Here is a 13,366-nt window from a genome sequence, read left to right as displayed (position 1 = left end):
AGTATTTTATTTCGGCTTGTAGCTAAGATTTTATGGATTGTAAAAATATTTCGTTGTTTTTTAAGTTATTTGACCGCGTGTGTTGCGTGAAAAGTGGTGATTTTGGCGTTGTTTTTGTGTAAATAAGAGGGCCGTTTTCGGCGTATTTTTTTACGGTCCCAAAACTAAAGTTTTAATTTCAGCCTGTACTAGGTTCTTATTGATTTTAAAAAATAGTTGATGTTTTTTTAAGTGTGTTGCCGTCCCGCTCAGTGAAATGCGTGCACCGTACACTTGTTTTTATTCGTGTTCAACTTCCAATAATATTGATTTTTTTTTCGGTAGATTTTTTTATTTGTGCTTGTAGCTCACTTTAAATGGTTTTAGAAAATAGTTCAGATTTTTTAAAGTTTTTTCCGTTATGTTTAAGCCAGAATGGGTGGACATTTGAACGATTTTAAATGGGGTGAAGTTTCCAACAGTTTCCAGATACTTCTTTTTAAATATCTTTAATACTACTGCGTTTGGAAATGTGTTGTTATTTGTGGTATTAGTTAAAATGTGTGGCAAGTCTGAATTTATAAAGCATTCCTGTCTAGCTGCGTTTTTTAGAGGGGTCATTTTCAAAATGAAATACGTACGTACGTAAATAACGGTAGCTGTGACGTCATCAACCCCCCGGCCGTGACGTCACAATCCCCCCCAGCCGTGACGTTATCAGAGTGGTACCTTCCCTAACTCCTTTCCAGTCCCTCCCAGTAAATATTCAGTGTTTTTTTTCAAGGTATTTCAAGGTGTGTGTGTGTGTGTGTGTGTGTGTGTGTGTGTGTGTGTGTGTGTGTGTGTGTGTGTGTGTGTTGCCTTATTTTTCGTTGTACAGATGGTGATGCAGTGTGTGTTGCTTTATCTTTCGTTGTACAGATTGTTATGCAGTGTGTGTGTGTGTGTGTGTGTGTGTGTGTGTGTGTGTGTGTGTGTGTTGCCTTATCTTTCGTTGTACAGATGGTGATGCAGTGTGTGTGTGTGTGTGTGTGTGTGTGTGTGTGTGTGTGTGTGTGTGTGTGTTGCCTTGTCTAACGTTGTACAGATGCTTATGCAGTGTGTGTGTGTGTGTGTGTGTGTGTGTTGCCTTGTCTTACGTTGTACATATGCTTATGCAGTGTGTGTGTGTGTGTGTGTTGCCTTGTCTTACGTTGTACAGATGCTTATGCAGTGTGTGTGTGTGTGTGTGTGTGTGTGTGTGTGTGTGTGTGTGTGTGTGTGTGTGTGTGTGTGTGTGTGTGTGTTGCCTTGTCTTTCGTTGTACAGATGCTTATGCAGTGTCTGTGTGTGTGTGTGTGTGTGTGTGTGTGTGTGTGTGTGTTGCCTTGTCTTTCGTTGTACATATGCTTATGCAGTGTGTGTGTGTGTGTGTGTGTGTGTGTTGCCTTGTCTTTCGTTGTACATATGCTTATGCAGTGTGTGTGTGTGTGTGTGTGTGTGTGTGTGTGTGTGTGTGTGTGTGTGTGTGTGTGTTGCCTTGTCTTTCGTTGTACATATGCTTATGCAGTGTGTGTGTGTGTGTGTGTGTGTTGCCTTGTCTTTCGTTGTACATATGCTTATGCAGTGTGTGTGTGTGTGTGTGTGTTGCCTTGTCTTTCGTTGTACATATGCTTATGCAGTGTGTGTGTGTGTGTGTGTGTGTTGCCTTGTCTTTCGTTGTACATATGCTTATGCATTGTGTGTGTGTGTGTGTGTGTGTGTGTGTGTGTGCGTGTGTGTGTGTGTGTGTGTTGCCTTGTCTTTCGTTGTACATATGCTTATGCAGTGTGTGTGTCTGTGTGTGTGTCTGTGTGTGTGTGTGTGTGTGTGTGTGTGTGTGTGTGTGTGTTGAAAATGTACGCGCGCGTGCGCGCGTACATTTTCAGTTTGTTAACTGCCTAAATAATAAATCGTTTTTTATTATTATTATTATTATTATTACACACACACACACCTGTAGTTCAAGAGATTAGGTTAAGTTTGCTTAAACACACACACACACACACACACACACACACACACACACACACACACACACACACACACACACACACACGTACATTTTCAGTTTGTTAACTGCCTAAATAATAAACCGTTTATTATTATTATTATTATTATTATTATTATTATTATTATTATTATTATTATTATTATTATTATTATTATTACACGCATACACCTGTAGTTCAAGAGATTAGGTTAAGTTTGCTTAAACACACACACACACACACACATTATCTAGAGAGAGAAAAATAATACAAATAAGAAAAATGCTTACACTTAGATTACGCACAAACAAACAAACAAACAAACAAACACACACACACACACACACACACACACACACACACACACACACACACACACACACACACACACACACACACACACACACCTGTAATCAAAGAGGGTACCACGGGGCTTCTTGTTCTTCCTCGCCAGCATTGGGTTGACCTTCCCAGTCCGAAAATCGAAGGAGGAAAGGTCAACAGTGTCACCGAGGTAGCGAGTCAACTGGGGCTTGCTTCAGAACCTCTTGCCATTGGGGCTGAGAGAGAGAGAGAGAGAGAGAGAGAGAGAGAGAGAGAGAGAGAGAGAGAGAGAGAGAGAGTTTTGTCATTTTTTTAATAATTTCGTAGATTTTTGCTGTTTTGGTTTTATTTGTCAGAGAGAGAGAGAGAGAGGGAGGGAAACATAAATATAAACACACACTTACCTGTAATAATACACATCTACTTTACCGCAAGTCAGCCCAGTTTTCCTCAGCACTTCCTCTCTTTTCCAGCCGCGCGGGAGGGCAGAACACTCATAGCGCCTTTTTTTCTATCAGCACCGACATCTTGTGAGGGCGAGGGAGAGGGAGAGGGAGGGAGTCACAGAACTTGCCGTCTGTGAACGAGTAACAATGAAGAAATTACTGGCGGTCTCTCTCTCTCTCTCTCTCTCTCTCTCTCTCTCTCTCTCTCTCTCTCTCTCTCTCTCTCTCTCTCTCTCTCTCTCTCTCTCTCTCTCTCTCTGTCTCTCTTTATATATATATATATATATATATATATATATATATATATATATATATATATATATATATATATATATATATATATATATATATATATATATTTTTTTTTTTTTTTTTTTTTTTTTTTTTTTTTTTTTTTTTTGTGTGTGTGTGTGTTTATACACATCTATTTTTTCCCCCTCTCATTTTTCTTCCTCTTCTCTTTCCCCCTCCTCCTTCACTCCGTCTCCTCCCTCTTCTCTTCCTCTTATCCCTTCCTTTTCCTTCCTTCTTCTTCGCACTATGAGAATATTCACGAAAAATTATATTTGCCATGATGCGTGCGTGTGTGTGTGTGTGTGTGTGTGACGATGGGTCACGTTAAACGAGTGACAGCTCTCTCTCTCTCTCTCTCTCTCTCTCTCTCTCTCTCTCTCTCTCTCTCTCTCTCTCTCTCTCTCTCTTTACAGCCGTAACATACATAATGTAACGAGCAGATTATATCATTATTAGTAATTTGGTGGTGCTTAGTTACCTGGATGTGGTGCCAGTGGATGACATTAGCGGGGAGGAAGGTGGGGAGGCCAGGAGTTATATTAGGGGATTGGGGTGATGAGAGGAGTTATATCTCGTAGGGGGTGGGGTGTGGAGAAGCGAGAAGGTATATTAGAGGATGTGGGTGGGGGATGGGGAAATGAGGATATTTATATTATTTGATAACGTGCACTTTGCCGGCAGTTAATGTGTGTATGTGTGTGTGTGAAGGGCTGAGGGACAGTGAGGGCAGGTGACGCTGGGATGAGAGGACGGGCAACTGGAATGTTTTGGTCGGCACTGGTCAGTCTTGCCAAACACACTCTAGTGACCAGTGTTTCCATATTCCCGACAGCTTCTTCCTACACCAAACACCGCCAAGTAGCACCAGAGGTGCACGACTATTAATTAAAGGTGAATCCAGTGGTGCCAGCCTCGCCTCAATCAACATTACCGTCTTCACCACAAAACCCTCCTCCTCCTCCTCCTCCTCCTCCTCCTCCTCCCGCGAGCTGTAGTGTCTTTCAGTTGTTTATTATCATACGTTTTATTATTTACTGTTTTATTTTTAGGTTTTCTTTACGTCTGAGTCTGAAAACAGCTGGAAATTTAGCCAAATATTGAAGGGTCGTCAATATGTAAACAACCTGTCAGCTAAGGTAGAGGTATTTCGTCCCAATTACGAGTCATTATCTGCTTCATCTCTCTCATCCCTCACTTATCATAAGCCATGTCACAAAATGGAGCCACATGTCTAGCTGATTAGAGTGACACAGGCAGGGAGGAGGCAGGAATGAGCAGGAGGGGATGGCATAAGAAGCGGATAAAGTTATCTTGTAGTAAGGCATATATATATATACGAGTATATATATATATATATATATATATATATATATATATATATATATATATATATATATATATATATATATATATATATATATATATATATATATATATATATATATATATATATATATATATATATATATATATATATACACACACACACACACACACACACACACACACACACACACACACACACACACACACACATGGCCGAAATCAATCGATAAATAGGTAAATAACCTCCAAAATATCCCCAAATAAGAAGTGAGGGGGGTAGCGGCCATCTTTGTTTTCAGCTGAGGTCCTCCCAGCCGCCATAATGGTTTGTTAGAGTTTGGCTTGATTCCAATGTTATTTCTATTACCTTAATTTATATATTTTGGCTTATAAGTAAGTTTTTTATGATTTCTAAAAATTATTTAGTGATGTTTTGAGTGTTTTCCATATGTGTGTTAGGGGAAATTGATTATGAGATTGATTGTTCCTGAATAACCGTCGTTTTTTCGACTTTTTTTTTTTATTTAATATCGCCATACATTTTTTTTTATTTGAGCGCATAGTTAAGATTTTATTGCTTCTAAAAATGGTTTATGGTTTTTAAAGTGCGTTTTATTCCTGTTTAGCTAAATATGCGGACTTTTAGAGTGATTTGTAGTCATGTTTAAAACTCGAAAAAGTGTCGTTCTGCATTTATATATATATATATATATATATATATATATATATATATATATATATATATATATATATATATATATATATATATATATATATATATATATAAAGATATAAGTAGCAGAAGTAAGAAAATAGCAGAAATAGAGGAGGAGGAGGAAGAAGAAAGGAGAAATGGAGGAGGAGGAGGTGGAGGCAAAACAGAAAAATGCAAAGACAATATTTAATTCCCCTTGCTGCCTCGTCTTTTTATTATTATTATTATTATTATTATTATTATTATTATTATTATCATTATTACTATTATTATTATTATTTTTATTATTATTATTATTATTATTTGCCTTATCTGAGTGGTGTGTTATTGTTTATTATTATCGTTATTATTATTATTATTATTATCGTTATTATTATTATTATTATTGTTATTATTATTATTATTATTATTATTATTATTATTATTATTATTATTATTAATATTATTATTATGTGCTTGAGGGTGTATTAGGTGTGTTTTGAATGTATTTGACGTGTGTTTTGGGATATTTTAGGTGCATTTTGATGCATTTGGGAGTATTTTAAAATGTATTTTTGGCATGTTTGAGTGTGTCTGGAGATATTTTGGGTATGTTTAGTGGTATTTAGGACATTATTAAGTGCTTTATGTGCATTTTTATGTTTTGAAGTGATTTGGCGTATTTTTTTATTATGTTTTCGGCATGTTTTGGCATGTTAGTATGATTGGAGTTGTTTTGGTGCTTTGAGAATGTTATGTTATAGCTATGTTGGCGATAGTTATTGGTGACTTCAGGGTAGAGGTAAAGCGCTTAAGGTATGACGAAAGATTCTGGGATATTTTGGTTAGGGGCTGCGATGTTAGAAGCGTTTCAGGGGTGTTACGGTGTTACTGCGTGCGTTGTGACACATGAAGCTACTAAATGCTAGTGTGGGGGACATGAGGCTCTGGAGGAGGGTATTGATGTGTAGGGATACGAGCAGTGGGGATACTGGAGGAAGTAGAAGTGGGGATGACTAGGTGGGGGTTAATAGAGAGGTACACAACAGATTGGCATTAATTCACATCTTCAGTATGCAGCAAGCCTCCCTCTCTGCATGGTGGGGAGTGGTGGTGGTGGTGGTGGAAAATTAAGGAATATTTAGAAGAGGAAGGAAATTGAGGACTGTATGAAGTAGTAGTAGTAGTAGTAGTAGTAGTAGTAGTAGTAGTAGTAGCAGCAGCAGCAGTAACAGCAACAGCACTAGCAGCAGCAACAACAACAGCATTAGCAGCAGCAGCGTACTACTTATACTACTACTACTACTACTACTACTGCACAATTATAATTTTAACAATTTCGATAAAACACTAATGAAACTACGACACATATTAGAATCCACAAATGATAAACTGCCTCTCTTAGGCTACACATGGATTATAGTCTAAAAGAAATTCCCAGGAGTAAACGCTGAACATCACATTAATTTTATTTGCAAGTAACCAACACGTACAGTGATATAGGACTTTATACTCGCTCATGGTTTTGCTCTGCTGTCACTCACCATGCTGTTGTTTACTTATTCCATCCTATCATAAAATATTCCCCAGACAAAGGAGCATTAGTAGTTTGTCAATAAAACTCCATAATGGTGTTGGTAATGCACAAAATACATAAGTATAAAACATGATGGTATGACTTTACAGTTTCACAGGAAGTAAACTCTTCTTTACTTGCTCCATTTGTATTGTAAAATATTCCAGACAATGAAGCAATAATAATTTGTCAATAAAACTCAATACAGTCAATAAGATTTCATACATTAGTTGATTTCCGTCCAAATTGTTCTCCGGAGCGGTGGCAGCGATTTTCCTCCGGCTGTGCCAAATCGCTCCCGGGTCTAAATCGTTCCCGGGAGAAATTTTCACCTGGAGGCGATTTGTTACGACACCGGGATGATTGATTGAGAATACTGGTTAACTCTTGCATTAGGAAGATGGATAGAATAGAGATGAAAGAAAGTAGAAAGTCTTGTTCAGTGAGGGAGGAGGGAAGGCATGCAGTTAGCAAGATCAGAAGAGCAGTTAGCGTGAAAATTCAAAATAGCTGTAGAAGATAGCAAGAGGTGCGGCGATGAGAGGGAAGCTAGACAGTCCGTTAGAGGAGAGAAGTTGATCAGATGAAATGCTTTTGATTCCACCCTGTCTAGAAGAGCCGTGTGAATGGAACGCATCCTCCTCCCGATACATGTGAAGCGTACCCTATACATGGGCGGGTAAGGCCTCGGGTGCAGTTAGCAGATGGAAGGGTTGAGAAAAAATTGGTGACAGTTCAGAAAGAACTTAATTATTATTATTATTTTTATTGTTGTTATTTTTATTATTATTATTATTATTATTATTATTATTATTATTATTATTATTATTATTATCATTATATTATTATTATTTATTTGATTAATTAATTAATTTATTTATTTTCTTATTTATTTATTTATTATTTTTAGTTTAGTTCATACAACCTTATTTCTACTTTATGAAATCATTAGTTTGCTTTATTTATTATGTTTAGTTTTTTTTTTTTCTCATTCCAATTATCTTATCAGGCATGACAGGAAAAAAAAATAAAATAAGTGGTGCCGTTGCAAAAGTAGAAAGCTTCCTGCAACACGCCTGCCAGGAGAATCCAGACAGCAGCTGATGTAACGCCGAGTGTGGGGATCATCAGGGAACAGGGCAGGCAGGGGACAAACACCTGAAAAAATAGTACTGGACAACAAGAGAGAAGACAAGGAAAGAGAAGGAAGAAAACAAAAGAGCCAGGCAGTGAGACACGTGAGGGAGTGGCGATATAAGGCAACACTCCACACCAAACAGTGAAGTGAAGAGAGCAGTGCTGAGGTGTCTGTGTGCTGCAGCATGTTGGCCTCCACGCTGAGAGCAGCAGCCAGGCCGTGCAGGAGTGTGCTGGTGAGTGTGTGCAGGGGCCAGACAGGAAGGTATTAAGATAGGGGTTTATCTACAGTACACACGCAAGGCTAGAACTCAGCCTAATAGCTGGTGGTAATTCCTTTGGTTTATTTGTATTGACAATTATAGTTAATATTAGTATTATATCAATACCTGTGCAATTTTTACCTCTATTAACTTTGCATATAACAAATTACCATATTTTCCTATTTTCACGTGTTTTTGTGGAGGCTTTGTTGAGGCCCACCTTGTGGTAGAATAGAGCTGGATAAATCAAATAAAGATAAAGATAAAGACAAGTGAACCTGATGTGACAACATGTGATGGAAGTTCTGCAGGTTAAATTGGAGTGGTGGATTTTAGTTCATGGCCACAAGCTAAGGGAATAAAGCTTCACAAAAAAAAATAATTATATTTCTACTGCTCTGTTATCATTACTACTAATGCTGTCCCCAAATACACATTAAATGTGAAAACCATATTACAGTTTGACATAAGGTTAGGTAAAGCTTAGAAGGAGCAGGACCTACATGATCACATTGCATAAGTAGATTCTGGGAAAAATTATTCAGACGACCACCACCTGTTCCACTTACTAACCAACACTTATCACTAATGCTTCGGAACTGTAGGCTCAGGCTTGCAAACACCTGTTTCAAACTCCACTTCAGTGTGAGGATTAGTTTTGTGGAATCACATTATAAAATAACTAGTTTTTCTCCAGTGTCATCTTCATCCAAATCAGCACTTGATAATTATCTTTGAGACAAACTTATTGAATTCTCTTGATGTTTTTACAGCACGACTCACATTTAGTTTTGTGCAGCAAGATGATTGCTTACATATTTAAGATGCTGACTTGCAATTTTTTCATGTTTTTTTTTTTTTTTTTTTATATATAAAAAATTAGCTTTAGTTGTAGTTTTCATTGATAACTTAAAATAGACTGTCAGACTTTTTGTCAGTTTTCTAAAAATTTTTGAAGTGTAAAAAAACAACTTTTTGAGATTTCAAATAAGCAAAATACATTCCTGCCTGTGGCCGCCCAGCAATCCCGAGTGCGGTCAGTGCTGACCCAGGCAGTGCGGACACGCTCGCACCTGCCCCTCAACACCGTGGTGCTCTTTGTGCCGCAGCAGGAGGTGAGTGTGGGGGATTGTGCTGGCTGGGTGTGGCTTAGTTATAGTGAACACATACACACACACTATTATTCTTCAAGGTACAGTACATATGAGCAGGAGATTCTCTCTTAAACACATTTTGTTATTTTTGTTAAAGTGATTTTTCATTTATTATTTTCTTCAATGTGATCTTCTTAGAAGGTGAAAACATTAAGGAAAATTATTAATGCAGAACTGTCCAATACTTTTAACAGAAAATTGCTTTGTGTCGTATGATATTTTATCACTTTTATTGCCATTATTAGCATAGCATTAGTATTATTTGTACATTACTAGTATATTATCCATCTGATCCCTCCCTCTTGTTGTAATTTTTTTTTTCTCAGACTTCATTATTATTGTCTTTACTGTCATGAAGATGAAAATTGCAAAATGAGTTATTATTGTTACTACCAGGAGGGAGATAATTTCCACTATCATTATTATTATTATTACTATCATCATCACCATCAGTATCATCATCATCATCATCATCATCATCATCATCCTCATCCTCATCCTCATCCTCATCCTCCTCCTCCTCACTGTGACCACTCTCCCATGAGGCGTGGGTGGTGGAGCGCATGGGCAGGTTCCACCGAGTGCTGGAGCCCGGCATCAACGTGCTTATCCCAGTGCTGGACAAGGTCAAGTATGTGCAGAGCCTTAAGGAGATTGCCATTGACGTGCCCCAGCAAGCTGCCATCACCTCAGGTACTGCTCCTCCTCCTCCTCCTCCTCCTCCTCCTCCTCCTCCTCCTCCTACTGTATTCTCTGCCTATCTCTTCTTTCTGTTGTTATCCTTTTTCTTCCAACTTTCTGTTGGACTGAAAAGGAACAGTCTATGTTCTGTTCCTAAGACTTTCTCTTGTCATTTTTTTGTCATTCCTATGACTTCTCTCTCATCTATTTTGTTTATTTAGATTTTTCCCATCTCAACCTTCTTACACTTTTTTTTCACTTTCATTATATCATTTTTGTTTTTTATTTTGTTGTATTTTTTTATTTATTTTTAATTCAATTTATTTTATTTTATTTTAATTTCTAGTTATTTTTACTTGCTTTTATTTTCTTGAGTTATGTACATTCTCTTTTTTCTATTCTTTTTACCCCTTTTCCCTTCTGCTTAGATTTTGGTATATTTTCCTTTCTTTAATTTTTGCAATACATTTCTTACCTCCTGCATCTATTTTTAATACCTTTATACTTTTTATTATCAAATTAATTTTTATTTGTAAACCCTTGTTCCTCGGCAGACAACGTGGCACTCAACATTGACGGCGTGCTGTACCTTCGCATCATTGACCCTTACCGAGCCAGCTATGGTGTGGAGGACCCAGAGTTTGCCATCACACAGCTTGCACAAACCACCATGAGGTCTGTACACTTCCTCCACCACACTCATACTGCTGACACAACCACTAAACCTCATCTATTTATCCTTTCATCTATCTATATACCAGGCCCACTTTCACTGCCAAGGGCCTCATTACTCTAAACTCATGAATATTTTAAGCATTTACTACTTATGTCCTTATCCAGATCATTATACTTATCATTGGACCAGGAAGGAAAGAAAGTAGTATTTCTTTGTGTCCTTCATGTCTCGTGTTTTTTCCACAGCTTTGTATCGTATTAGCACCTTCGTTGCTCTTATCTAGCATGTGTGTGTTTGCAGGTCTGAGCTGGGTAAGATCTCTCTAGACTATGTGTTCAGAGAGCGTGAGAGTCTGAACATGAATATAGTGGATGTGATCAACAAAGCATCCGAGTCTTGGGGGATCACCTGCCTGCGTTATGAGATCCGTAAGTATAAGGAAATCAAGTAGTGTGTTGTCAAATGTCTCTGCACCTTATCTTGACATCTTTAGATAGGCTGCATTGGAAGTTTTTGGAGTGTTGATGTGTGTTTCCATTATTCTAGTGATAATTTAATAGGCTATAGTGGAAGTTGTTGGAATTTTCAGAGGTGTGTTCTTGATTCTAGTGATAGTTTAACAGGCTCTAGTGGAAAAATGAGTCTTGAAGGGTGTTTTTTTTTTTCATTATTATAGTTGAAGTTTTTGAGGTGTGTTTTCAAAAGTGATGATAGCTTAACATGCTCCTGTAGAAGTTATTGGGATACTCAAAAGTACTTCCATGATTCTTCAGGTATTGCAGTGAACCAAGGTTATATAAGGCCAATGTACCTGATAGTATCACAGCTTACCTACACCAATTATGCCACTTACCACTGATCACTGGCACACAAAAACATTGCTCTACAACTTCAGTTTTGATTTATTGTTACTTTCCTCAGTCATCCAATTATATTTAATATGATCTATAATATAACAAATACATAGGCTGATGAGTGGTGCTGTGCCTCTCCAGGTGACATCCGGCTGCCGCCACGGGTGCAGGATGCCATGCAGATGCAGGTTGAGGCCGAGAGGCGGAAGAGAGCGGCCATCCTGGAGTCTGAGGGAGTGAGGGAAGCTGAGGTGAGTTTTTTTATACACATGTACATTTACATGGAATTACATTATGTTTACAGTAAGTTGAGTTTGAACTATTTTAATATAATCTGTAAAGAAAGAGGGAACAAACTGTGAACTAAAAACAAATAACTTCAAATCACTTTCTATTTCATAATATTTTAATTGGAAAAAAAGGGTTGAGTATCTCTCTCTCTCTCTCTCTCTCTCTCACCTCACCCCCACTTGGAGCATCCTCTGGAGGGTGGCTATGGTAGGAGAGCCTCCGTTTCTCCCTGTCCAGATACTTCTTTCTTACATGTTCATGTGCTTGGTCTCCAGTAACACCTCTCTCACACATACACTCCTCTACCCTGTCTTTCCATCTAAGACCTCTTCTTTTCCTATGTAGCATCTTTAATTTCACTCATATAATTTTTCTGTAAAACTATAGAAATAATATATCTAATAATAACCAAGAATAATAAACCTAATAATGAATCACAGCATAACCTAACCTAAGCTACCATCCGTCAACTTGCACAGATCAACATAGCAGAGGGCAAGCGCAAGGCTCGCATCCTTGCCTCTGAGGCAAACAAGGTTGAGCAGGTGAACAATGCCAAGGGTAAAGCTGAAGGTCTCAGTATCCTGTGTGAGGCTTTGTCACATAAGCAAGGTAAAGAAGACACTACACACCTTTATGTACCTCCGTGTTTGTGTATGTGTGTGTGATTGTGTTTATCTAGTTATAGTATACAAGACCTCAGCTGGATTTGTGGTCATGTCTCTGTGTCTACATCTATGCTTTCTTTTCTTTAATTCATACTTTTTTTTTTTTATGTTCTAGTGTATCATTTGATAAAGTAAATTTTTCATGTTGGTACAGGTCCTGTTAAATTTTTTCCACTTTTTGTTATTAAATTTTTTTATTCACATTTCTTTACCATACTTATACAAATCTGTTTTTCATCTATCCTCTAGTTAAAGTACCTATAACTTATTAAATCTCTGAGACCTGTCACTGCTCTCTCTGTGTGTGTGTGTGTGTGTGTGTGTGTGTGTGTGTGTTCACCTTGTCTGGCCCACAAAACTCAGCACCAGCCACTGCTCCCACACAGGTCTGAATGCTGCCTCCCTTGCCACTGCCCAGTCTTACATTGAGGCCTTCCAGCACTTAGCCAAGCAGAACAACACCCTTATCCTGCCAGCCAACGCAGGGGATGTCACTGGGTTGGTAGGCTCGGCTGTCACCATGTACAACGCTCTCACCAAGACCGTTCAGGCAAACTCCAAACACCAAGAGGAGCCACCAGTTGAACCAAGCCCTCCAGCATCACCACCATTGTCATCATCACCATTGCCATTCTCGCAGAGTTTGCCCGATGACCAATAGGAGTGATTATTTTTATTATATATATATATATATATATATATATATATATATATATATATATATATATATATATATATATATATATATATATTGTTTTGTTATAGTGTTGATTGATTGTGTAAGTGTGTGTGTTTAGCTGCATGTATATCTCAGGTCTGTCATGTTAACACACACACACACACACACACACACACACACACACACACACACACACACACACACACACACATACACACACACACACACACACACACACACACACACATTTCTACATTCAATCCCACACAAATGATTATTCATTTACACAGCTGCTGCATATTCCAGGATAGGTTA

At 37.9% G+C, this 13,366-nt stretch overlaps 1 protein-coding gene across 1 annotated transcript; it reads left to right on the top strand.

Moving 5' to 3' along the window:
- The first annotated feature begins 7,776 nt into the window (after positions 1 to 7,776).
- Positions 7,777 to 13,057, top strand: LOC135091443 (stomatin-like protein 2, mitochondrial). Its single transcript, XM_063989092.1, has 8 exons — positions 7,777 to 8,021; positions 9,071 to 9,163; positions 9,748 to 9,895; positions 10,438 to 10,558; positions 10,860 to 10,987; positions 11,555 to 11,664; positions 12,184 to 12,316; positions 12,759 to 13,057. Exons 1-8 carry the CDS (start codon positions 7,971 to 7,973, stop codon positions 13,031 to 13,033), a joined length of 1,059 nt encoding a protein of 352 aa, XP_063845162.1. The 5' UTR covers positions 7,777 to 7,970; the 3' UTR covers positions 13,034 to 13,057.
- The last annotated feature ends 309 nt before the right edge of the window (positions 13,058 to 13,366 follow it).

Source organism: Scylla paramamosain, chromosome 37 (assembly GCF_035594125.1).
Source record: "Scylla paramamosain isolate STU-SP2022 chromosome 37, ASM3559412v1, whole genome shotgun sequence".
Lineage (NCBI taxonomy): Eukaryota > Metazoa > Arthropoda > Malacostraca > Decapoda > Portunidae > Scylla > Scylla paramamosain.
Note: the sequence above shows the minus strand (reverse complement) of the source record. Positions and strands in the feature narration are given on the sequence as shown.